At 57.1% G+C, this 25,705-nt stretch overlaps 1 protein-coding gene across 3 annotated transcripts in view; it reads right to left on the bottom strand.

Moving 5' to 3' along the window:
* Positions 1–2,583: 2,583 nt before the first annotated feature.
* Positions 2,584–25,705, bottom strand: part of SNX8 (sorting nexin 8) — a 39,265-nt gene continuing 16,143 nt past the window's right edge. The window contains exons 2-11 of one of the 3 annotated variants that reach the window (XM_049638989.1): positions 16,231–16,421; positions 13,390–13,507; positions 12,998–13,119; positions 11,088–11,168; positions 9,759–9,919; positions 9,123–9,255; positions 6,313–6,381; positions 4,667–4,816; positions 4,149–4,298; positions 2,584–2,749 (exon numbers count right to left, since the gene is read on the bottom strand). In XM_049638989.1, coding sequence (XP_049494946.1) covers positions 2,639–2,749; positions 4,149–4,298; positions 4,667–4,816; positions 6,313–6,381; positions 9,123–9,255; positions 9,759–9,919; positions 11,088–11,168; positions 12,998–13,119; positions 13,390–13,507; positions 16,231–16,421 — 1,286 coding nt within the window. In that variant the 3' untranslated portion in view covers positions 2,584–2,638. The remainder of the gene's footprint in view (positions 2,750–4,148; positions 4,299–4,666; positions 4,817–6,312; positions 6,382–9,122; positions 9,256–9,758; positions 9,920–11,087; positions 11,169–12,997; positions 13,120–13,389; positions 13,508–16,230; positions 16,422–25,705) is intronic. The other 2 variants (XM_049638990.1, XM_049638991.1) reach the window with 2 other exon arrangements.

The following is a 25,705-nucleotide window of genomic DNA, read 5'->3' as shown; positions in this document are numbered from 1 at the left end:
GTTGTTCGTGTGTTTATTGATAAAGCTCTCAGAATGCAAACCGTGTATGAACGATTCCAGTTTATTGGCGTAGTAATTGATGCCTACAGCCTTGTAAAGTGCTCCATACACAGAACTGCATCACGAAGAGAAGGGTCTCGAATGCCGACAAAACCAGCCGACCTCAACCTGTGCAGAGTCCCGCACGTGCCCGGATCTGACGCCGCGAGCAAGCTGGGCCCAGGCTGGAGGGACCTGGCGAAGGCACACACCGGGGCCGGGCTCCATTCCGGCCTTGCAGAGTCGGGATCAGGCTCTGTCCCCGTGGCACCGGGACATCGCAGACCGTGGGAGACAAGGCAAGGCTGTGGTCTCCCTCCCGCAGTCCCAGCCTGGAGACTAGGGCCACGGAGGCAAGCTGGGACGCCCCTGCGCTCCCTGACCCAGAGCTGCTGGCAGCCTGGCCCTCCCCAGAGCGGCCCTGGCCCTGGGCCCAGAGGGAGGCTTTGTGGGGGGCAAAAGGTGGCCCCTGCTGTCCCCAGCTGACAAGCACAGGAAGGACGTGACCCCCACGCACACAGCCCAGCAAGTGTCTCCCATCTGCCAGCCTCCTTGCAGGGGCTGGGGAGGGAGGGGATGCACAAGAAAGCACCCTCTGGGTAAGCCTCGAAAACTCCAGCCAAGGAGGACTCCTGGCTCCTCCCACCGCACGGAGAGGCCGCCAGGAACACGGAGTCTCAGGAAAAGTCCTCTTGAAAAAGCACAAGTGAAGTCTTTGGTGCTGGAATTCTCCTCAGTGACCCGGGAGAGGCGGGCCTCCGCATGCCCTGGGAGACCCTCTCCGCGCCGGCCCTCCTACCTTCCGTGCTGCCGCCCACCATGAGCCCCCAGCCCCCACTGCGTGCGTGGTGGGGTCTGCTCTGGGTGTCTTCCCAGCTCGCCAGTGTCCTGTGGTCGCCTGTCCCTCACCACCCACAGGCAGGCCGTGGCGCGCGGGCAGCAGCCGACAGGGAACGGGAGGCTCGGAGGTCAGCCCTACGGCTCAAGTGTACGCAGCGCCCATGGGGCAGCCCTGTGGGGCAGCGCAGATCCACTCAGTGCCCAAAAACCAGCTTCTCCAAAGGGGAGCAGAACGCACGCACGGCCCGGTGATCGAACGGGCCCCCGCTTGCTGGGCTCTGGGGGTACGCTGCCCCTTATCAGCCAAGGAAAGCATGTGCCACAGTCCTGGGGCCTCGGGCTGCGTGGGGTGCAGCTGGCCTTCTCCCCGCACAGGAGAACCCACATGTGGGGTGACGCAGGTGTCTGGCTGGGCCTAAAAGATACTTCCCCGCCCCCCGCCCCGGGCAGTGATGTGCAAGAGCACCCCAGGACGGGTGCGGGAGTCCTGCGTGCTGTGTGGGGACACACAGGTGGGAAGTCCCATCTGCCTTCAGATCCAGAGAAAGCCCCCTGGAGCACAGGCATCTGCACCCCGGGAAGGCGAGACCCTCAGGACTCCTGGCGTGCAGTCGGACCCTCCCACAACACGGATCCGCCGACACCGCTCGGGCCAGGGGGGCAGTGAGCTCAAAGCGTTCCCGGCCTGGGAGGAAGGCGCCCTGCCGGTGTTTACACAAGAGGGATTCAGAGCAGGAAGCGCTCGGAGGCCCCAGGCGCACACTGACCCCAGAGTTCCCAGAACAGATCCCCTCCGGGCCTGCCTGGAATGAGGAGGGAGGCTCCGAGTGCCTCCCAAAATGGGGCGGGGGGGTGGCCAGCCACAGCCACAGAGACCCCCCCCTTCCAGACCCCAGCTGGAACACGGCCCCACCCGCCCTCCCCTTCCAGCCTCCGCACTCAAGCCGTCGCAAGCCGCCGCCTCCAAAGACAGGGGCCTGCAAGCAACCGCGAGGACACAGCCGGTGCTGCACGGCGACAGACCACAGAAGCACCGCTTCACCTTTGTCCCCGACACCGCAGCCCACGGGCACATGACAGGGAGGGACACAGGACACTTTACCCAGACCCAGTCCAGACCGGGGCCCCATGGTACCGACCCACGCCTGTCTCCTGGAGGTGGACACCGTCTGTGCACCCAGCGACCCCCCAAGGCCCCGCCGTACCCACACCCGTCCGGAGTGCCCGCCGGCCTTAGGTCACAGTCCACCCTCACTGACCGGTTCATCAGATACGGCCACCTCGTGTCCGACACGGGGGTTCCAACCTCCCCGTCCCTGGTCATCTGACCCAGACCCTCCCGACTCCCCAAAACTCACGGGTGCCCCCTGCACATGCTCCCAGGCACCTGCTATGTGGAAGCAATTCTCGCCACCCTGACCTCCTGGAATCAGAGAAGACCTTGCCAGGGAACCTTAACTCTTGACCGCCAGGCTCAGGCACAGTGCAGCATCGGGCGGGGCCCAGGACAGCTGAGCAGACCCCCATGGCCTCCGGCCCTCATGGATGCTCACAGGCCTGGGGTCACATCCTCAGCCCCACTCCCCACGAGGGGAGCACCCAAACTCCGGCCCCACTGGGCCTGGGGGTCAGTCAGACACCGGGGACCCCGCGGGGGGGTGGGGGGCAGCCACTATCTGGAGGGAATTAAACAGGAACACGCCATTTGGAAAGAGGTTTTAGTGAGGCCGCCCGGAGCTCCCGCCCCAGGCGTCTGGCACTAGCGAGGAGACACGCCGTCCTGCGGGAGCCTCGGTGGAGTCGGGGAACCGCTGGGTCCAGCGAAGAGGCAGTTCAGTTTGGGCTTCAGGTCGTTCCACACCTTGCTCATCTGGAGAAGAGGGAGTGTCCCAGGTTGAGACAGGCCACGAGCCGGCGACCGGCCCCAGTGTGTCCGTTCCCCGCAAAACCCCTAGAAGCCGGACACAGCCCACCCGGAGACCCGGGTCACTGCCCCCGGCGCCACGGGCCCCTCCGCTGCCTGCTCTCATCCCCTTCCGCCTCGGATGGCTTGGTGTAAGGGGAATCCCGAAGTCCACCACGACAAGCCGTCCAGGTGTTTTCGGCATGACTGGTTCTAGACCAGAGACTGAGCTGCCCGCTGAGACGCTCATTCACGAATGCCCCCGGCCGGACTGACAACCTCCACCTTCTAGCCCCTCACCCTGCCTCCAAGATGTCGTCCACGAGTGCTATGGACTGCACACCGGAGCTCCTGCTATGCGCTGTCCGTCCAGACAGAACCATACCCACCCCACATGGGGGCTCCACACACATCTTCCCGGTCCGGGAGAAGCCCATTCCTCCCCAGCTGGCTGAGTCAGGATGGTCCCCCCCACGCCCCCACTGGTCAGTGTGGTCCCTGGGGACAGGGACGCTGTAGTCTTCCGTGGGCCCAGCACAGACCCGGACCCCAGCGGCTTGCAGCCCATCGCCCTCCAGGTCCCCAGGTGATCGTGGAGGTTCAAGGACACAACCAAGGCCCCAGAGCTCCAACAGGCACAGAGCCGGGGCTCTACAAGCTGTGGCCCAAGCTCCCCCACTGTTATCAAGGACCCCTGAGCAGGTGACTGCGCCCCCAGGGCTAACTAAAGGCGTCGAAGGAACCCGGGACACACGATGTCTGAAGGCAGCACCAGCAAAAGCAGAACGACCCGAGAACCGTTTACAAGTTTCCTCAACCCTGCAGACATCCAGCCTTCCAGGCTGTCCGGAGAGGACACACCCGGCCCCGTCTGAGAAGCAAAGAGGCCAAGCCTGGCTAGCGCAACACGGCTCTGGGTCACGGGGGCCAGGCAGGTGTCAGCGCGGCTTGCCAAGCCTCAGGACAAGCACAGCGCTTCATCCCCACTTATGAGCCGCCACCTGGAGGACGCTGACCGGGGGTCTTCAGGAAGCGACCCCTGCCTCCTCTGACTGATTCCCCACCGTCTCTTGTCTCAGTCCTGGGGGACGCTCTGCTTTACCCCGACTCTGAAACTCCTCCGGGAGAAGAGAAATGCTTCCTTCGTTGTCTCCCACAGTCCCGCCCCCTCCCACGAGAATAGCGTGGACAACTTCACCCCTGCAGTTCGGGCTCCGTGTGAGACTAGCAGATGTGAGCAAGGCGGGCTGAAAGGTCCCGTGCCCACCCCCTCACCCCCCAGCTCCCTGCCCTTCCCGGTGACCCTGCAGGGCCAGCTGCAGGGTGCCAGACTTGCAGGCAGAAAGGTGCTGGCAGGCAGACCCACCTCCTTGTGCCCCTGGATCTGAGAGTTGACAAAGGCACCGAGGATGTGGGAGGTGAGGGGCAGGTACACGTGGACCAGCTGCATCTCCTGGTGGAGGCAGTACAGGGAAAAGTAGCCCCGGAGCTCCATCGTCTGGATCGCGTTCTCCTGCTGCACAGGAAGGAGGCGCCCTGGCACCGCGCTGGCGCACAGCCCGCGCCCCGCCCCGCACCACCGCCGAGGGAAACGCCAGCCACTCATGCCAACCGGGCATCCAGACGGCACCGCTCCGGGGGCGCCTGGGGGGCTCAGTTGGGTTAAGCACAAAGCACCGCTCTGGGCGTGGCGGGGCGGCCCTCCCGCCGCCGGCTACCCCAGCAGCCGGGCAGCGACGTCGTCCCGGCCGCGCGGGAGCCAGCCCGGGACCGGCCGGAAGTCCAGCTCCGGGGGGGGCCACCAGGCCGGGCGCGCAGCCCAGCCCAGCAGGGCAGACCCAGGCCGCCCACGCCCCCTCCCCCCACCCCCCGCGCCAGGAGCACCTCCACGATGCGGGACTCCAGCTGCTCCACGGAGTCGGGCTCCCGGCTCTGCACGGTGGCGCTCATCATCTGCCGCTTCATCAGGCTGTACTTGTGCAGGGCCCGCTGGTGCTTGTGCAGCACGCCCTTCTCGTGCCGCTCGCACAGGTCCTGTGGAGGGAGGTGCGCCGTGCTCGGCCCCCAGCGGGAAGGGACCCGGAGCCGTCCCCCCCCGTGGGAGTCAGCAGGTGAAAGGGAGCACGGGAAGGAGACTACGCAACAGACACAGGCTTCCGAGTCCGCACCATTCACACGCGAGCCTCTCCCTCCGCGCTGTTCACATTCGAATCCCTCCCTCCGCGCCGTTCACACTCGAGCACCTCCACGCCATTCACACTGGAGCCTCTCCCTCCACGCCGTTCACACTCCAGCCCCTCCCGCCTCAGAAAAGGCTCAGGCACACACTCTCTCCCTCCCTGCCCGGGAAGTGTTCACGGCACGGAGCGGCTTGGGGCCAGGCCCAGGGGTCCAACCAAGACGGGTCGCGGTGCCAGTCGGCACCACAAACCAAAACCACACGGAAGACAGGGCCTGTCCACAGAGAAGATGCCAGAGCGCCGGGACGGCGCCGGACCTCGGCCTGTCACGCAGCCCAGTGTCAGAACGCCGTGCGCCTCCAGCAGCACAGAGACCAGTCTCCAAGAGGAAGCTGCACGGGCATTTCCCTGCAGCCCTAAAATAACCTCAATCGGGAGTCTTGTGGGAAATATCGGCCACTGAGCCAGTGCTGGGATTTCGAGGCTGCCTGGCCACCATCCAACTTAACAGACAAATCCCCTCGGAACATTCCTCAAAGTACTAGGCCCCCTCTCCTTGAGCTCAGCAAGAAGGATTCTGGCTTCACAGGCAATCCAACCTGTCACCAGTGCTGCGACAGTTACGAAGTCTGGAGTCAGACTTCCTGGAATCTCTGCCCGTGGAAGGGGCAAGCTCCCTCAGCACCAGGCCAGCCCCTCACGGTATCTGTAGGGACCTAGCATATTCACGCGTGCTCTCACACACACACACGTGCACACACGTACAGGCGTGCACGCATACACACGCAAAAATGCACACTACGTGCACACGTGTGCATACGTACGTGCACACATACAGATACACACGTGTGCATGCACACACGTACACCGGTACGCATATTAATACGTGTGCACACACATTCACATGTACACACAGATACATACATACACAGATACCCTAACACATACACATGTACACTCACTCAGGTACATTCACACACACGCACAGGTTCACGTACGTACGTGAACGCACATACACATATGCATGCACACATGCATGCACATTCACACACACACACATACACACATACCTATACACACGCACTCACGTGAGCCTACACTCACGTGTATGTGTGCATGTGCACACACCCACACACCCTCCGTGGGCAGACCAAGGCAAGCCAGAGGCCTGTCCGCACGCCTGCCGGGCCACAGCCGGAACCCCTGCAGTGCCCGCCGAGACCACCCACGGTCTTCCCTCCTCGGCCCCGGCTTCACGGCTCTTTTCCCACTCCCCCGGAGTCAAGCCCTGAAAGTTCACGGGAGACTTCTCAACGGCTCCGTCCCTGGCCAAGGAACAGCCGGACTCACTTTGTAGGACTGCAGCAAATCCAGGAAGAGGTTCAACTTCTCCACCACGTCATTCTCTTCCTGTTTGCCCTGGAAAACAAGGGTGGGTGCCCAACACCGAGCACCACGGGACCCAGAGGCCCGGGCACGGCCTCCCGTCTGCAGGCCTGAGCCGGCCCTCCCCCGACGGCCACCAGCGAGCTCTGCAGAAGAGCCCCCTTCCCACACGACAGCCCCCCACACAAGGCAGGGGAGCCAGAGAAGCCAGCGGCTAGGCGAGAGCTACGTCCTGGGCCTCCAAGGTCACCCATCCACTTGCGCTCGCCGCTCAACACCACCGGGCCTCGCGGCCCGCCAAAGCCACGGTCACGGTTGGGGCCAGGCTGGCCTCCTGGGAACACCCAATGCTAACACTGTGCTCGCGGCCACGTGTCCTGAAGGGCTACAGCACGGCTTACGTCCTTCAGCTCCCAACACTTGCCGAGCACCTCGCCCAGGCGCAGCACCGGCTCCTCGCGAAAACGAGCCCTTTTACGACCTCTAGAGCTCCAGCTGTGGCAGAGCATGAAGAGCGCCTCTCGTAAACTGCACATCACGCCCAGTGTGTAGAGGGTGCCGCCGGAAGGCGGCAGAAGGTGTGAAGAAGCGAATAGAAGGCCGTGACTGAGGGGGTTACGAGCACGGCACTGCGAGCCAGCGGTTCCGGCCCACGCTCTGCGGCCGACTCGGGGAACCCCAGGACTCCAGCCCGATGACCTCAGAGGCTCCGGGCCACTCCAACCCACGCCCATAGCCAAGATTCCAGCCAGTAAGGTTACAGGAAAATAGCAGTGTTTCAGTCTTTGAAAACCTGGAAAGGAAAACACCAGAGATCCACAGGTGCCCCGTTCCTTCCTGAGCGGGCAGGGGGGCCGAGGAGAATGGAGCCTCCCCCAACCCGTCTAGTAGTAGGAGGGCCTGAGGGGTCATTCCTGCTCGCGTCCCTGGCGCCCAGGTCCTCGTTCTAGTCTGATGCCCCAACGCGTGAGACCCCACACCGCCATCCTGTCCGCAGGGAAACGGCCCGCCCTGGGTCTCAGTGATCTCGCCGGGCTGCGGTGACGCAGATCTCCTCACAGTCGGCAGAGAACAAAACCAGCACGCGTGGAGACAGAGTGAGGAAAACCCTCCCTCGCATGCCTTTGCTCACACGGCCAGAGTGACTAGAACCCCGGCTGTGCTGGATCAAAGTCCTGATGGGCCTCTGATCCACTTTCACATTAAGACGACACTAATTCCACTTCACCGTGAAAACCACCGCGGACAGAGAGCGACATTCAGGAAGTGGCACTTCCTCAGACGTCGCATTTCAAAGCAGCCTCCGTGAGATATCAGAGAATCTCGGAGCCGGGGGGAACTTCAAACTACGGACTTGCACATCAGAAGCCCGAACCCTGTCTCCCTCTTCAAACGCAGAAACCCAGCATTCAAATCTCGGTCGGAAACCACCGGAGACGACAGTTTGGAATTTCCACCCCGCGTTCTGCGTGACCTCGGGGGGCTCACGGTGCGCCCCACACACACCCCCACCCCTGCCACGAGGCTACTTGTTGAAGAAGGAGCTGTCTGGGGCCCAGGATCCCCGCAACCAGGATGACTTTTCCGTTTTACAATCAGCTGCGAGGAAAGTTCAACAGGTTAAATGAGAAGTGTTTTAATGACTTCATCCAGCCCCCTCCTTTTCACGGACCAGAAACAGGCCCGAGACCAAAGGGACCTGAGCCACGTCCCAGCACAAGACACCGGCCGCGCACGGAGCAGGCTCCCTCTCCACGCGGCCACACCTCCAACACCACGTGCCCGGTCCTCCCCGCGGTGGAAACGTGGGCGCCACGCAGACCTGGACACAGACCGGCCCGGCACCAATTCCGAGAAATGCCAACACCAGTTTCTAATGAGAACACACAGGCACCAGAACCACAGAGGAAGAAAACCCGGGACTTTCCCTACCCGCAACAAGATCAGATCCCTTCTTCAACACTCAGAGATATCCTGGGCCCCTGAGGGCCCCACGCGAAGCCTGAAAATCCCCCAATTCCACGCTTGGGGATCGGCCACCGTCACTGTGTTCTCCGGCTTGCTACTAAGGAGCTTTGCGTCTGAGGCAGCAAGGCTTTCCCAAGTACATCATTTTAATTTATTTAAAACCATCTACCGTTTTTAGATGGTTTTAGATGGTTAGGGAAAGACCGTTTCCCCAAGAACTGGGCAGCAAATGCTCACCCTCAAAGTCATGTAGCAGTTTTACAGCATAAAAGCACCCAGATGAGCCTTTCCGGCTGTCACTGAACACCGCACCTTCCAATCGATCCCCAACGACCACACCGCACCTGTGTGGATGGCGGAAACGTTTCCGGAGCCTAACTGGGTATCTGGGGGGTACGAGGGGGCTCTCGCGGGGTGCTGCAGCTTACTCGTTGTTCTCTTAGGTGACCGAGGGGCCAAATACTTGCTGGCTGGGACAGCACAGCGGGAACTATTTGGTCCACCCACAGGTATCTGAGGAAGCCCGAGATTACGTTTGCCAGGGCAGTTACAGCGTCTGATTTCAGCGGAGTCAACCCTCCGAAGATCAGACCCCATCTGTCTTCGTCATCAGCAACCGTCTTCAGAGTCAACGGCTCACGGGAAGCCGCTCGGAACTGACGGGGATGTGCAGTTCCCGCGGGGCCCAGCAATCCACTCGCCGCAGACTCTGACCTCTGAAGTGCACGTGAGAAGATGTCCCGTGTGTGCTCCCAAGGTACAGAATGTTCTTCGGAACGGACACCGTGGAGAACAAATTCACTCACCTGCTGGGCGGCCTTGTCGGCAAGCAGTGCAAATTCAACGGACAGGCCTTTCAGTGCCTGTTTCAGGGACCCCCACGTGCTACTGTGCAGAGTGGCCCAAGAGGGGAGCGGGGTCGTATCAGACCCTAAAGCACTAGGGGAAAAAGAGACGGACAAGACACTCAAGGCCTGGGAGCTGACCTGGCCGTCCGCCACGACAACCCGTGATCCAGGATGTGCGTCCGAAAGGCCGGGCCTCAGCCCCTCCCCCAGACCTCGGGACCAGTCCCGGCCAGCAACCCCCAGCGCCTGCAGGGGGGAGGGCGGAGTCATGTTGACAACAGCCCTCAGTGTCCTTTTCCAAGTGAAATCAACCCCTTCTCAGATCTAGTCCCGACCTCGGGAGAACGTGTGACATACATGTGACACACGTGTGACACAGTGGCGCACACTCACGTATTGAGGGATCCACGTTTCCCTGCCTAAATGCCCCAGTTTTCTTCTTCCTAACATCACTGCCCATTTCCCCAACTCTCTGCTTCCCCTTTCCAAAGTGAACCAGGTCAGAACGGAAGGGATTCTGGGCAAGCACCTCTGCCTGGACGTCGGCAGGCCCCTCCCCACCTGACCGAGCCCTGCAGAGCTGGGGGCACCTGCCTCAGCTCCTTCCCGAAGATGAGGAGGTCAGCAGCATTGTCGATGGCCCTCGACGCAATCCGCTCGGCCCGGTCGCGAAGCTTGTGGAAGCTGTTGTAGATGTTTCGGATGAGCTCCCGGCTGACGGCGAACTGAGTCTGGATGTCGGCTGGGAGGAAGTCCTGACAGGGAGGAGAGAAGGCCGTGGGTTACTGGCCGTGAAGTGCCTTGGGGAAAAGACGACCGCCGGCAGGGGAAGAATGGTACCCACTGAGCAGCCAGTGAGCCCAGATGCCAGGCCACGGGGGCACTTCGCTGGGCCTCCCTTCCGGTCCAGGAAAGAAACAGCCCATCATCACCCACACACCATGGACACGAAGCAGAGTGGCCCCTAGTGTCCGCTGAAGCCGGATCAAACTGACGTCCTGCCGAAACACACCCCTGTACTAACCTTCAAGTACTAATCCTCAAGTACTAATCCTCAAGTACTAACCTTCAAGTACTAATCCTCAAGCTCAGAGTGACAATCACAAAGTCCTAACCCTTCCCTCGAGGCAGGGCTTCCCACGGGCCCTCACTTTCCCCCAAGAATCAACTTCTCACCAGCTTTACTGTTAACTACCTGTTAATATTAACCATCGTTTACCGTAACATTAACTAGATAATGCTTAGAAAACAGGCTGCTTAGGGAACGAAATGAAGGTAAGATACATGTATTTCTGTACGGAGAAGCAGTTTAACAAGAAAGGAGGGCCGCCCAGGGGTTCAGTCAGCTAAGCGTCCGACTCTTAGTTTCAGCTCAGGTCACGATCTCGCGGTCTGTGGGATCGAGCCCCACGCCAGGCTCTGTGCTGACAGTGCAGAGCCTGCTTGAGATCCTCTCTCTCCCTCTCTCTGCCCCTCACCCAATCGCTCTGGCTCTCTCTCTCTCAAAATAAACGTCAAAAAATTTAAAAAAGGAAAGGAAAAAAGCTAGCCAACAGCTACCTTAATTCTTTTTGAAAAAAAGAACAGACTAGCTAAATTTTAAAATGAACCAATGTGACAATCACTCCCCTGAAATCCGAGAAGCTAGTGACGAAGCCAGTGTCTGCCCGAATCACAAAAAGCCTCAGTCACGTCCGGGCAGGCCGCTCAGAAGTCTGGGACCTTGCCAGACGACAGCCTCTCTGAGCCTGTCTCCCCATCTGGGAAATGGGCGGCACACCCGCTGTCTGAAAGGAGAGCCGATGAGAAAACCGCGCCGCGGGCCTTCGTGTCATCTCCAGCACGCGGGGGAGGCCCAGGGCGGTAGCTGGTACGCAGTCGCCGCCCTGGTTGGGGGGGCGAGGGTGGCGGCGGGAGCGGTACCTTGGCCCGAGGAGCCAGCTTGCAGCTCATGAACTCGTCTCCAACACACTGAGCCGACTCCTTCAACTTGTTCTGCACGTCCTGCGAAAGGAAGACAGAAACGCCACATCCTCCAGCCGCAGCAGCGTCTGCCTGAGACCCGTTAAGTCACCGAAAGGCAGGATGTAGTCCTTCCTCGAGAGAGCCAGGTTTCCACGGATCTGCTCTCACGTAAGTATCCAGAATCTCTTCCCGGACTTTTCTCCACTGACCTCCACCTTCAGGACGGCCGTCCACAGACAGGAAGGCCTGACCTAACAGCAGCTCCGGAGAGGAGACCCGTCTCCAGGAAACAGAGACTGCACGCACACGGCAGGGACGGGATCCGTGCTGCTGCCGTCGGGCTCGTCGCATCCGCTAGGTCCCACCCACGTGGGGCACAGGGACCAAAGACGAGGTCTCTTTCTCCCTGCACACAGACCCACGGGCCCCAGGCCCACGGAGCCCCGGGAGAGCTGGTGGGCAGCACACAGGGGCCAGGCCTCCGTGGCAGTCCACGTCAAGGACCCACAAAGAGCCACGGGAAACACAGGCAAAGATCCTAACATGCAGCTGTTTGTGGGTCAAGGAATTCTAGAATTTCAGAGAGGCCCTGAAGACCATCTGGCTCAATTCTCTCGTTTTACCAGAGGAAAGAGTCAAGGAGGCCATAGGGACACTCTACCTGTGTGAGAACAAGGGGTCAGAAGAGCCTCATGCCTCTAGAATGGGGGCGCCGTCCGGCTCCACGACTAGCAGCACCCTCCCCTGTCATGAGCCGTGTATAGCTCCCACGTCCCACCACGTTCCTCTTGTGGCAATGAAGATCCCTGCTCTAAAGGAACCTGTCCACCCAGCGTTCAGAAGACCCACACTCCCAGCTCAAGGGCAGGTAGTCACAGAAACGTCCCCTGAACGACTGCTTTAGGTCCCATAAAAGAGGCAAAGGTGACAGGTACCCCCTGGCTGGCATAGAGGGAAAGCCAGCGGCCTTCTCAAGGAGGGTCTCGGTGTGTCTCATCTTCCTGCGGGGGAAGTGAGTGTGGGATCGAGCCCCTCCTAGGTCCCTGGGGAAGGGAAAGCTACCGCGTTGGAGCCCCACCCCCACCCCACCCTCTTCCTAGGTGGAGCCGGCCGCCCTGGGGACCAGGCAGTGACTTCCTCCACAACTGTGAACAAGGACGCTGCAAGACAGCAGAGGGACGCCCACGGCCGCCTGGTTTCTAACTGAAACTAACGTCCACGTGGAGACAGTCCCGGCAGCAGGTCTATGCTGCAGCTCCACTAGAAAGACTCAGCTCAGGGGACTCCTGGGGGGCTCAGTCAGGTAAGCGCCCAACTTCGGCTCAGGCCATGATCTCACGGTTCGTGAGTTGGAGCCCCGTGTTGGGCTCTGTGCTAAAGGTTCAGAGCCTGGAGCCTGCTTGGGATCCTCTGTTCCCCTCTCTCTCTGCCCCTCCCTTGTGTGCGTGTTCTCTCTCTCTCACTCAAAAATAAACATTAAAAAAATACATAACTCAACTCAGCCTTCCGGTGGTACTTAAGGTGGCTCTTTTCGCTTCCCAGAAATCGCTCATCCTGATCTGGGGTCTCGAGCATTTCCGTCGTAACCCCTCCCAAACAGAGCCTCTGCGACCGAGCCTCAGTGCCCACGGCGACCGTGCAGAGAACCCTCTACCTGGATACACAAAATCCTGCCAAGCCAAAGCCAGGGGCGCCTCGTAACGTTACACCCCCGTGATCTGGGAGGAGAGCGGATGTCACTCCTGGCACCACGAGGGCAGCAGACTCCCCGAGGGCCCCCAAACGAGGAGGACAGGAGAACAAGCACGCTTAGGAACGCCACTCACGCGGGGAGCCTCGGGGCACACCCACAGCAGAGTGATACTCACCGGGCCACTGAAGGACAGGAAGAGCCGGAGGGCCACGTCCTCGGAGAACGGGGGGTGCCGGGCCACCAGGTTAATGAAGCGCCTCAGGGCCCTGCGCCGGGCCTCAATGAACTCGCGGTCGGCTGCAGACCGAGAGCGAGGGGTCGGCCGGCAGCCTGCGCCGCGCCCCCCCCCCCCCCCCCCCCCCCGCCCCGGCCGTCCGGAAACGTGCCGGGCAAAGCCCAGGTCCCTTCTGTCGTAGCCCACGGTAGCCGCCCCTCGCCGGTCCCCAGCGTGAGCGCTGGGCGCCACCGGCGGGGAACGAGGGGGTCCGCGGCACCCACCCTAGCTGGCCCGGCCTTCCCGCGCACGTCTCGCACCGGGCGCCCCGGGCCCGCCCGAGCCCGCTCTACCTCCCAGCACTCTCTTGGGCGGAAGGGCCGGCACCATGCGGTAGGGGAACTTCTGCAGCAGCATCTCGTGGAAAACCACGAAGTCGTTGTACCGTCTGTACACGGAGGACCTGAAGCGCTAGAAGACAAGAGGGCCCGCGCTCACGCCGGACGCCGGAAACCTCCCCGGGTCACCGCTCCCCTCCCTCCCATCCCCCGCCCCGAGACGGAGCCCGCGTGACGCGGGGCCTCATCCCCGCTCACGGGGCCTCCACGGCGAGGACGGGCGCCCTCCTCCCTCCCGGCGCCACGCAGCTCGGGCCTCACGTCCAGCCCCCACCGCGGTCTTCACGGAGCGCTCAGCCGCGAAGCCGGCACCCACCCCACCCTCAAAGGCAGCGCTCGGGCCGGAGGCCTTCCCCACTGGGGGCCGGGGCCGTCCTCCCACACACGCCCCAACACCGGCGCGACCAGCGCGACGGCGTCCCGGGCCCAGCGGCCGACGCAGACCAGACCCCGACGAGGGGGGGCGGACGGAGCGGACGTCCGACTGCAAGTCCGTCTGCCCCGTGGCAGATAAAACCGCGGGCGCCACGAGGGATCCACGCGACAGAGGCGCGACCTGGACCTGCTGGAAGGGCCCACGCGACGGACGCGCACGAGCCGCTAGCCTGCGAAGTATACAAGCTGCCCTGGTGATAAATGATACTGCGGAGTGAGAGAGGCCGGGTGATTCCACCGACAGGACGTCCTGGAAGAGGCGGGGCTGCGAGACAGAAGACGGGGGCTGCCGGGGCTCAGGGCGGAGGGAGGAGCAGGGGGAGCACAGGGGACTCTTAGGGCGGCGAACAGCGCGAGGGACCCGGGACGGTGGACACCTGCCGTCCCACGTTCGCCCAAACCCACAGAACGTGCACCCACCCAGAGGGACCCTCCCGCGAACCGTGGACTCCGGGTGAGAACAGCGTGTCAGTGTGGGGTCACCGACTGCGACAAACCCACCATCTGGGGGACGCCGAGAACGGGGGAGTCCGGGGGGGAGCGGGGAATTACGGGAAATCTCTGTCCATTCAGCTCAACGTTGTGGTGAATCTAAAACTACCCCCTAAAAATGAAGTCTGCAAAAAAATTAAACATGCTACATGAAGAAAAACACAAAGTCAGTTGTGCCACGTGCTGGGGACTGCATGTGTCGTGCCCCCTCTGGATCTGCCCCAGCCTCTGGCGAGCGGGACGCAGGACAAAACGCGTGGCCCCTCGGCCTGAACACCTGCAGGCTGATCCCTCCGCCCGGCAGGGCTGCCTCCTTACGAGACGACACACGTGCTCAAGGAATTACGTTACTGAGCCGGAAAAGGGCCAGAAGCCCAACCTCACGCCCCTCTGATGGGTCGTCACCTGGGGGAATGGCACCCACGGGCATGGGAGAACTAAGTTTACTCACAGGCCTCGGTGACCGCAGCTTGGAAACACCATGAAACAAAAACCCTGTGATTCCTGGGGCGCCCGGGTGGCTCAGTTGGTTCAGCGTTCGACTTTGGCTCAGGTCATGATCTCTCGGTTCACGGGCTGGAGCCCCACATTGGGCTCTGTGCTGATAGCACAGAGCCTGGAGACTGCTTTAGATCCTCTGTCCCCCTCTCCCTCTGCCCCTCCCCTGCTCTCTCTCAAAAATAAATGAAAACATTAAAAAAAAAAAAAAATACAGCGGCACCTGGGTGGCTCAGTCAGTTAAGTGTCCATCTTGATTTCGACTCTGGTTAAGAGCTCACATTTCATGAGTTCGAGCACTCTGCACTGACTGCAGAGCCTCCCTGGGATTCTCTCTCTCTCCTCTCTCTCTGCCCCTCCCCTGCTCACTCCTTCTCTCTCAAAAATAAATAAAAACATTTAAAAGAAAAAAAAAAAAAAAAGGAAAGAAAGAAACCACCCTGTGATTCTGGATTCCCATGGCACATACACATGGCCGTTCGGTTCAGAAAACGCACTTCCTCCCTGGATGACGACTGAAGCCTGACAGTGGCGGGGTCCCGTCACCAGGGCAGCCCTCTCGCCGGTGGGGCCCTGCTCTACCTGTCCCTGCACATCCCCCACTGACACAGAGGGGCTGCACAAGACCCAGGGATGCTGTCGGCTTGTCAATGACTTACTCCTCAGTTTGTGAAGAATAAATCCCCCCCCCCCCCCCAATGTTTATCCTAACAGCACTGGGATATAGAAAGAGAACAGACACACACCCCCGCCCCCAGTATTTATTCTAACGGCACCAGGATTTAGAAAGAGGACAGACAGAGGGACAGGGATATCAGTGTGCTCCATGCAGACTCGCAGTCCTGGTGCCAGACGCCTCATGAAGTCCGATATCGGCGGGCAGGATAACAGGGCAGACGGCGTCCTTAGCGGGGATGAGGCGGACACACCAGTCCTGCCCTCCAAACTGGATTCGCCGCCGGAAGCCCCCACTCTATCCTCAGGATTTCCCAGTTACTACAAAACCACTCCCAGGCCGGCGTGTGCCCGCACCTTGTGCTCAGAAGACGAGTGGGCTCCTACGAAGCAGCATCCCAGACGCAGGGAAGAAGGGAGCGGGCTGGGCTAGGGGTGTGGCTGAGCCAGAACAGGACCCAGGGACACGCACACGCAGGCTCTGAAGACGTCTGTTGGCACCCTGGCTCTGAGCGTCGTGTTCTGGGTCTCACCTTTAAGCCCAGCGCAGACTCTCTGCGGTCCTTCTCCGCCTCGTACCCGTGCCCTAACGTGTCCCCGCCCCTCCCCACCTCCTCCCAACACACACACACACACACACACACACGCGTGCACACGCGCGCACACACACACGCACACACGCGCTCTGCCCCTTACCTGGCTGGAAACCTCGTATTCCACATGCTTTAGGAAGAGGCCCTTCTTCTCGGGAATGAGCTCCACCTGGACGGTGTCCCTGGCCAGCAACTCCTGCAGGGTGTACGAAAGCAGCAGCGGGTTCCCCTGCGGCATCTGCATTCGACTGGGGTGTGGGTCCCTCCGCTCGCTGACCTGGGGCGCTGGCAAGTCTGGAGGGGACAAGGCGACCGGCCGATAAAAACGGCTGCTCGGAAGCAGAGGCTGCCACGGCGGGCCTGCCCCCGCCGCGTGCTAGCTTCGCACGTGGACTGTGGCCACATCACCCCCGTTCATTCAGGCCGCGGAGCTTGTGCTCCGAAAAGTCCCCACGCCGTGAGGCGTCCACCCGCTCGTGAATCAGCAAACACACCCCGCTTTCCAGGACCAGTCAGATCTAGTTTTCAACCTGGGAACAGAAGGAAGTGAACTATTCACAAGTTACGTGCAAAAGAGCCCTCCTTTTCTCTAGAGTCGAAAAGGAGGTTCAAACTAAGGAAAGAGCCGTAGAATTTCTCTCTCCCACTGTTTCCACAGTGAACACACATGACTTCACGTGGCAAAGCAATGATTCCAATTCCATGTAGGTAAAAACCCACATCTTGCTTAGAGCCACGGTTCCTGATCACACAAGTCAAAGAACTTTAGGCCCTCAAACCTCAGCTTCCTTACACATCACTCACAAGGCAGCAAAACACAGGTCCAAGAGATTACAGGCTAAAAAACACGGACGTCACAGGAAAAAGTCAGTTTGGCTTTTAGTATAGAGTTTGAAAGAAAAACAGTTCTTTTCAGTGAAAAACTATAAGAGGGGCTCCTGGGAGGCTCGGTTGGTGGAGCGTCCGACTCAGTTTCGGCTCAGGTTATGATCCCAGGGTCATGGGATCAAGCCCTACATCGGGCTCTGTGCCGAGTGTGGAGTCTGCTTGAGATTCTCTCTCCCTCTCTCTGCCCTCCCCTGCCCAAGCACGCATGCTCTCGTGCTCTCTCAAGACAAACGTTAAAATATATATATACGTACATACGCTACATACATAATAAAGGTATCCCATAGTGCGAGAGGGGGTCAGAGTCTGATCAACATTGCTATTGCTATAAGTAACCACAACAAAGTGTACATTTTTTCTTTTTCAAAATTTTCTACAACGTGGTTATATCGCTTTTTTATGATTTACTTCTTAAAATAACACTTTAAGATTCTGGTTTACATTCTAAACAGAATTAATGGCCAGATTACTTTCATCTCTGAAATTACTCAGCATTTTAGAATTTAAAACGTAGCTGCTTTTAATTGACCTTAAAGCTTAAGAAAAAAAATAAACTAAGGCCTTAATGCTTACTTGGGAACCCCAAGGGCCTCATAAAAAGTCCACACGAAAACTAAGTATCATGTGCTCTACAAGCGGTAAGCTCCCAAGTGAGAGCACATATCCTAGGGTCAAAACAATCCACCAGGGCGCAAGAAGAAAATATTAATAATTCTATTTGCATTTTGTTCCCTTCTTTTCAAACTTATATTCTTGTGATATCATAACACATGTAACATAATATTAGAGTAGTGCGTGCATGTAACTTACTAAAATATGTGTGTATAGATGTGTGCATATATTTGCATGCGTATTACATGTGCAAATGTGTATGTGTGTGTACAAGTGGGTGAATGTATGTACACGAGTATATGTGTATACAAGTGTGTGTGTACATGTGTATAAATGTGTGTGCAAGTCTGTCTGTGTATATACCTGAGTGTGTGTGTGTAAGAGGATATATATACGTGGGTATGTATATGTGTGTGAACTTGAGTGTGTGTGAGTTTATGTGTATATGGGGGGGTACATACACATGTGTGTATGTGTGTATACAGTACTGTGTATATGTGTACATGGGTATGTATGTGTATCAATGCACATGGGCCTGAGTGTGTATGTGTAGATGGGGGAATGTACATGTGTTCGAGTGTATGTGCAAGTGTCTGTATATAAGCATGCGAGTGTGTGTGTACATGGGTGTGTACATATGTGTACATTAGTGTGTATGAGTATATACGTACATGAGTCTGTATGTGTATCAATGCACATGTACATGAGTGTGTATGTGTATATACAGGGGTGTACATGTGTACAGGTGTGTATTTGCAAGCGTGTATAAAAGTGTGAGTAGTGAGCGCGTGCACGACCATATACGTACATGGTGTGTGTATATTGCACGAATGTGTGTACACGTGTATATATGTGTATGAGATATGTGTACATCAAGAGTCCCCAATATCTTAATGGCCAAAATGTGGAGACCACAGCTTCAGACGGTACCTGTTCTCCCCTCCTAAAACCCAGCCCCTTTCCATGTGAAACTATTTTGGTGGCCTTAGAACTGCGCTGACCCAGTCTCCAGGGACCACACACACCCTGGGTCAACGAGACGGCACGTGTGTCTCAAGTACTCACTCAAGTGAGTGACGAACAACACAGAGACACTGGGCTCAGCAGTACCCATTCAGCTCGTGGCTACCAAGTGTTCCCACTGCCGGGCACAATCTATGAGGATCCAAACTCCAGGGCGAACTGGAATACACCGTGACTTAACTTTAATAGCACCCAGGTAATGAGCCAGGGGGCCCAGACACAGCACCAGGACACGAACTCGGGGGGCACAGACGCCCTCAGCTTTGCTCTGGATGCACGCTGGCGGTGGGGGAGCCTGGCACTTAGAAGGGCACTGAAGGAAAGCCGGCTGAATGACTATTTACTGATATTTACTACACTTTCACGAGTGAAAGGTAGCATGTCTGGGGGGAAAACAAAGTCTTAGGTAACGAGAGCACAGAATATGTGGAAAAACAGGAAATAATCAAGTTAAAAGGTAATGGAGAAAGAACATTTTTATCAGAGAAAAGATTTGCAAATCACGTATCTGAGAAGGTACTGGTATCTGAAATATACAAAGAACTCTTACAACGCACTAGAAAAAAAAAGAGAGAGACAGAGAGAGAAATAACCCAATTTTAAAATGGGCAAAGCATTTGCATACACATCCCTCCAAAGATATACCAGTGGCCAGTAAGCACATAAAAAGATTCTCAACACCATTAACCGGCACGGAAATGCAAATCACAGCCACAGTGAGATACCACCCACTGTGACGGCTCTAATTAAAAAAAAAAAAAGACCAGTGAGCACTGGCAAGGGTGCAGAAAAGTCTCGCTCATGCTGGCAGAGGCTTACGCGAGGCAAAAACAGTCGGCCGCTTCCTCGGTGTCACAGGCGAAGCCGCTATATGACCCAGCAGCTCCCCTCCTGGAAATACACCCAAGCCACATGAAAACGTGTGCCCACACAGAGACCTGGAGACAAATGTCCACAGCAGCACCAGGTGTGAGAGCCACGGAGTGGAGAACCCCAAGCGCCCATCAACAGTGAGGGGATAAACAAAAGTGCTTCATCCATACAACAGACTCCTTCCGCCGTGGAAAGGAATGAAGGACAGGTTCACACTACAAGATGGGTAAACCTTGAAAACCTCAGGGGAAGTGAACTAATCCATGCAGGGGGTGAGCCCGTCCACAGGCAATCTCCAGAAGAGGCAAACCTACAGAAACAAAGCAAACGGATGCCTGCCTGGAGCCGGGGGCAGGGGGGGCAACGCCTGGAGAAATGAGCAGTGACCGCTGGAAAATAGGGGGTTTCTCGGGGAGACGATAAAACGCTCCAGAGGTGATCGTGGCGATGGGTGCACGACCCCGTGAACACACCAACGACACTGTATTGTACACTTTAAATGAGTGAATTGCATGGCAGGTAATGACAATTCTACACGCCTTAAATATAAAAGGCAACATCAGTAAATGGAAGAGTCCTCTCTTCTACAGAAGCAAAAATGGTCAGAACCAGCTCTTTGAGGACCTGGGAATTGAAGGTCTGTGGCAATCCCGGGCACATTTATTGATGCAATAATTAGCGAAATTGAGGTTATACTGGAGTAGGGAGGCCCCTCCTCCAGTATGGCTGCAGTTGTCATAAGAAAAGGGAAGACTTGGGGCGCCTGGGTGGCTCAGTCGGTTAAGCGTCCGACTTCGGCTCAGGTCACGATCTCGCGGTATGTGAGTTCGAGCCCCGCGTCCGGCTCTGTGCTGACTGCTCAGAGCCTGGAGCCTGTTTCGGATTCTGTGTCTCCCTCTCTCTCTGACCCTCCCCCGTTCATGCTCTGTCTCTCTCTGTCTCAAAAATAAATAAATGTTAAAAAAAAAAAAAAAGAAAGAAAAGGGAAGACCACACAAAGACCCAGAGGCACCCGACACGCGGGGGTGGGCACATGGCAACGGAGGCAGAGACCGAAGGGACACGGCCACAGACCAAGAACACCTTGGCAGCCTCAACCACATGCTGGGAGAGGCAGGAAGGACCCTCCCCTACAGGGTTCAGAGGGAGTGCAGCCCTGCCCATGCCTGGATCTCAGACGTGGGGCCTCCAGGGCTGGGAGACAACACGTTCCTGTTGTTTCAAGCCACCCCATGTGTGCTGCTTTGTTAGAGCAGCCACACACAACTCACACGAGAAACTTCACAGAATTCGTTCTGAGAGGTCATTAAATAAATCTACAATGGTCGGCAGCAACACCTTGGGGAAGGAGGAAAATGTGATTTCCCCAGAGCTGTCACGTTATATTATTTAAACTGTCAGGTTCACAACTGAAGTTTACAGTAAAAGACACGCAAAGAAGTAAGACAGTACAGCCAAACACAGGGAAAAACCACCACCAGAAACTGTCCGAGAAAGGCCAGGCATTGAACTCATTCGACAGAACTGAAGGAGGGGCGCCTGGGTGGCTCAGTCGGTTCAGCGTCCGACTTCAGGAGAGCCTGGATCCTGCTTCGGATTCTGTGTCTCCCTCTCTCTCTGCCCCTCCCCTGCTCATGCTCTGTCTCTCAAAAATAAATAAAAACATTAAAAATAATAATAAAATAAAGAACTAATGCAAAGGAGGAGAGCAGTCCCAGCAATAGAAAATATGGATAAACAGACCAAAGTTGTACAAGAGGAGCGGGAAAAGATTCCGGAGTCAAGAAGCTCAATAAACAAAATGGAAAATTCACAAGCAAGGTTCAACAGCAGATCTGAGTGGGCAGAGGGAAGAATCAGCAAACCTAAAGACAGGTCAACTGAGACTGTCCGGTGTGGAGGACAGAAAGAAAACAGAATGAAGAAGAACGAACAGCCCCTCAGCAACCTGTACCAACATCACCGACTGCACCAACAACAAAACCGACTGTACCAACACCACCGACTGTACTATCATCATCATCATGAGCGGCCCAGGAGAGAGGATCAGGAAGAATAGGTGAACGAACTGCCAAATTTTTCCCAAATTTGATTTTTAAAATCCAGGAACCCAAAAAAACCCACCCAAGATAAAGTCAGGGAGATTCACAACTAGACAGGTCACAACGGCATGGTTCAAACTGCACCATTCTGTGTCCAGAGACCAAGAGAAACTCTTGAAAGCACCAGGAGATCAGCAACCGGGCAAGATGAACAGCTCACTTCTCAGAAGCCACGGAGGCCGCAAGGCAGTGCGATGGCACACGCAAGGTGCCGGAAGACAGAAGAGTCAACTGAGAATTCTACAACCAGCAAAACTATCCTTGCAAACCGAAGGAGAAAATAAGACACCCCAGATGAGTAAAAGCAGCCAATTCACTTCTGCACTACCAGTCGTGTTGTTTCTTCTGAGAGACAAATCCACGTGTGGAAAGAAAGAATGCCAGTAAAGGTAACTGCACTGGTAAATATGAAAGGCAGTAGAAACTTATCCGTAAGTTTTTCTGGGTGACTTAAAAGACAACGTATGAGGCAGTCATCGTAAATCTGTTTTGAGGAGCATACAGTTTATATGCAAACTATCTGCACAGCTGATAACAGAATGGGGAGAGGAAGGGAGCTGTAAGGGAGCAAGATTTCTACACACCACTGAAATTAAACTTGTACTAATCCAAGCAGGATTGTTACACATTAACATGTTGACGTGTACTCCCAGGGCAATCACTAAGAAAATAACAGGAATAATATAGTAACCGAAACAATGGAATTTAAACCATACACTAGAAAATACCTATTTGATGTAAAACAAGGTAATAACGGAAGAACAGAGGAAAGATAAAAGTAATGCGGGAAAGAAAATTTGGGAAGCACCAAGCTTGTACTGATTTTGGGAAGCACCAAGCATGTACTGATTTTGTTCTCTTCCTGATGGGTCAAGTAACCTAATCTAAGACATATTAGCTCAGTAATGATTACCAAAGGATCACAGGCTGCTGAAGAACCTGAACTCTGACCACAAGAAAATCTAAAAGTCAGAACCCAGGGGCGCCTGGGGGGCTCAGTCAGTTGAGTGTCCAACTCTTGATTTTAGCTCAGGTCATGATCCCAGGGTTGTGGGATCAAGCCCTGCATCAGGCTCCAAGCTGAATATGGAGGTTGCTTGACATTCTGTCTCTCTTTCTCCCCCACTCATGCTCGCACTCTTTGAAAGAAATGTATACGTATATGTGTGTGTGTGTGTGTGTGTGTGTGTGTGTGTGTATATATATATTTAAAAGTCAGAACCCAAAAGGTACATTTTATTGTTACTTTTGTTAACGGGGTCACCATGTTGTCCAAGCTGCTATTTTCTTTTTTATATATATTTTATTTATTCTGAATGAAAAAGAGTGACCAGAGGAAGGGCAGAGAGAGGGGGAGAGAGAGGGTGGAGGGGGAGACAGAATCCCAAACAGGCTCCATGCTGTCAGCACAGAGCCCGATGGCAGGACTCAAACTCACGAACTGTGAGATCACGACCGGAGCCCGAAACCAAGAGCTGGACACTTAACCAACTAAGCCACCCAGGTGCCCCCTCTCGTCGAAATTTCAAAAAAAAAAAAAAAATTTTAATGTTTGTTTATTTTTGAGAGAGCGAGCAAGCACAAGCAGGGGAGGGGCAAAGAGGGAGGGAGACACAGAATCCGAAGCAGGATCCAGGCTCTGAGCTGTCAGCACAGAGCACGACGTGGGGCTCGAACCCACGAGCCGTGAGATCATGACCTGAGCTGAAGTCAGACGCTTAACCGACCGAGCCACTCAGGTGGTCCTGGAGAAGTTTCAATCTCAAGAAAGCTATGATTCCAAGTATCAGTCTCCTAAACTGGGACATGTCTTTTGAAATGTTTAAGAAGGAAAACAGATCATTCCAGATCAGCTAACCTGTCATGCAACAGACCACACACTGTGGAAAGGGCAGAAATTCAGGGAGAAAGGGTCTGGTTTTCTGTGGGAGTAAATGTCAAGTTCACTGACAGGACTTAATACCCTTATCAGATGGAAAACGAAGTGCACACCCACCCACCCCGCCCCAACAGGTAACAGTTTCCGAGAGAGGCAGCGAGGCCCCATACTGAAAGGCTCCGGACAAAGGATGGGTTTTGACCTCAGACGGGTGTGTGCTGACACCCAGTGCCTCATTTCCTAGCAGTGTGTGCCCGGCAAGCGACCCCCTCCGAGCTTACCACCAGTAAAACGCAGGGGTAAGACTGCCTGCCCAGGGCCAGGCCCTCGTCGGCAACAAACCCTCAGAGGCCTCTCTAGCGGTGCTCCCTCCCTGCTCCAACCCTTCTGACACAACTGCTCAACCACAGGGTTTGGACTCAACCCAGAACCCAGTTCAAAGCCTTGCCTTGAAATGCCACTCACGGTCCGAGAGAAGCTGGAAGGAAGCGGCTCTCACACCCGGAGGCTCAGCGCCTCGGGCTGATTCCACACTGCCCCAGCGGCCCTTGTGGGAAATGAGACACCAGAGCTCAAAGTAACTACCTGCTAGAAATCAGTGAGTGAGCCCCTGCCTCCCTTCGGGATTACCGTGCTCCACTCCGAACCACTTTCGTGCATCCGTGGACTAAAAGGTAGAACCAACTGCCCGTAGCAATAGGTGTTCGGGGCCGTGATCCAGGCTGGCCCGCGGAGCGAGGCCCCACGGGTGGCAGGGATGAGGCCCAGTCTCCACCCCGGGGGACACCTCGCTACCCGACAGAGATGTGCTGGCTCCAGGTGACTGTAAGACAGCCTGGCAGGTGTTGAAGGAACAGGCACTGATGGGGAGTGGCGTCACTCCCAAGCCAGCCACCGGCGCGCCGCGGGACCCCCGGCGTGGGCCTCTGCCGCTCTGCAGCGCACACAGGGAAACGGTCAGTGAGCAGCATTCAACGTGTCCGGCTCCGAAATTCTGGGATTCTCCAAGCCAGCTATCCACAAACGAAAAGCAATGAAACGTCACACAAAGCCCACTGTCCTTCCCCCCGTATTTCCATCAGAGCCTCTGGGCAGCAGTCCTGCCACAGGCACGCCCCCAGAGAGGTCCAGCCCCTCTGTGTCCGGACAGCCCCCAGCAGCAGGGGCCCTTCCTCACTCGCCAAAGGCCGAAGCTTCGGGAAACCAACAAGAGTTGCCCGATGAGCATGCGGTCACACACACCCTCACTTCATGAAAGCAAGCCCCGGCAAATGCTGACCAACGCAGAAGTCACAGACCAGGGGACCCCGCACACACACAGGAGGCGGCACCCAGCCCGGCCAGCCGCCCCGCCGTGGAGGGACAGCACCAAGCACCCGCAAATACCCAACTATGCCCCAGCTCGGCCCTCCCCGGGGTCTCACTGCTTGCAGAGAGCCCCGGGAGGTAAAGGGCTTTCTCCACCGGGGCAGGTCACGTGTCCTCCAAAGGCAGCCAGGGAGGAAGCTTCCTGCCGTCCGAGTTTAGCAGCACGGTGGGCGGGAAGGTGTGTTCTGATGGCCTCCAAGTTCACCGTTCTACCACCACGCGGATCTGTCCCTACTGCCGTCCTCGGCTGCTGGCTCACCAGCACGTGGGACGGGGACCGGTGAGAGACGGCACATGCATCAGGGTCCGCTGCTGGACTTGACCAGACACTGAGGGGTACAATGGCTAGTATCCAAAGTCAGGAAGTAAGTGTGGGCAAGGACGCGGAGGGACCGGACGCCCTGGACACGGCAGGCGGAGACGGACAGCGCCCTGCTGAGGAAAAAGGCGGGGCAGGTCCTCACGAAACAGAAGCACACGTGACCAGCGATCCCGCTTCCGGTCTATCCCCAGAAGAACCGGAAGCAGGGCCCGAAGAGACACCCGCTCGCCCACGTTCGCGGCGGCAGGATTCCCGGCGGCCGAGAGGTGGAAGCGACCCACGCGTCCACCGACCGACGACCACAGCGTGGTCCGGCCACACGATGGACTATCACTCAGCCTTAACAAGCAAGGAAATCCTGGCACCGGCCGCCACGTGCATGAACGCGGAGGGCGGGAGGCTGAGTGACACAAACCACACACGGAAGGACGGGCACTGTAGGATCCCACTCCCACGAGGCCCCGGGGTCGTCAGACTCACGGACACGGGAGGACGCGCACTGGGACCCACT

The sequence above is a fragment of the Panthera uncia genome, chromosome E3 (genome assembly GCF_023721935.1).
Source record: "Panthera uncia isolate 11264 chromosome E3, Puncia_PCG_1.0, whole genome shotgun sequence".
NCBI classification, from domain to species: Eukaryota; Metazoa; Chordata; class Mammalia; order Carnivora; family Felidae; genus Panthera; species Panthera uncia.
Note: the sequence above shows the minus strand (reverse complement) of the source record. Positions and strands in the feature narration are given on the sequence as shown.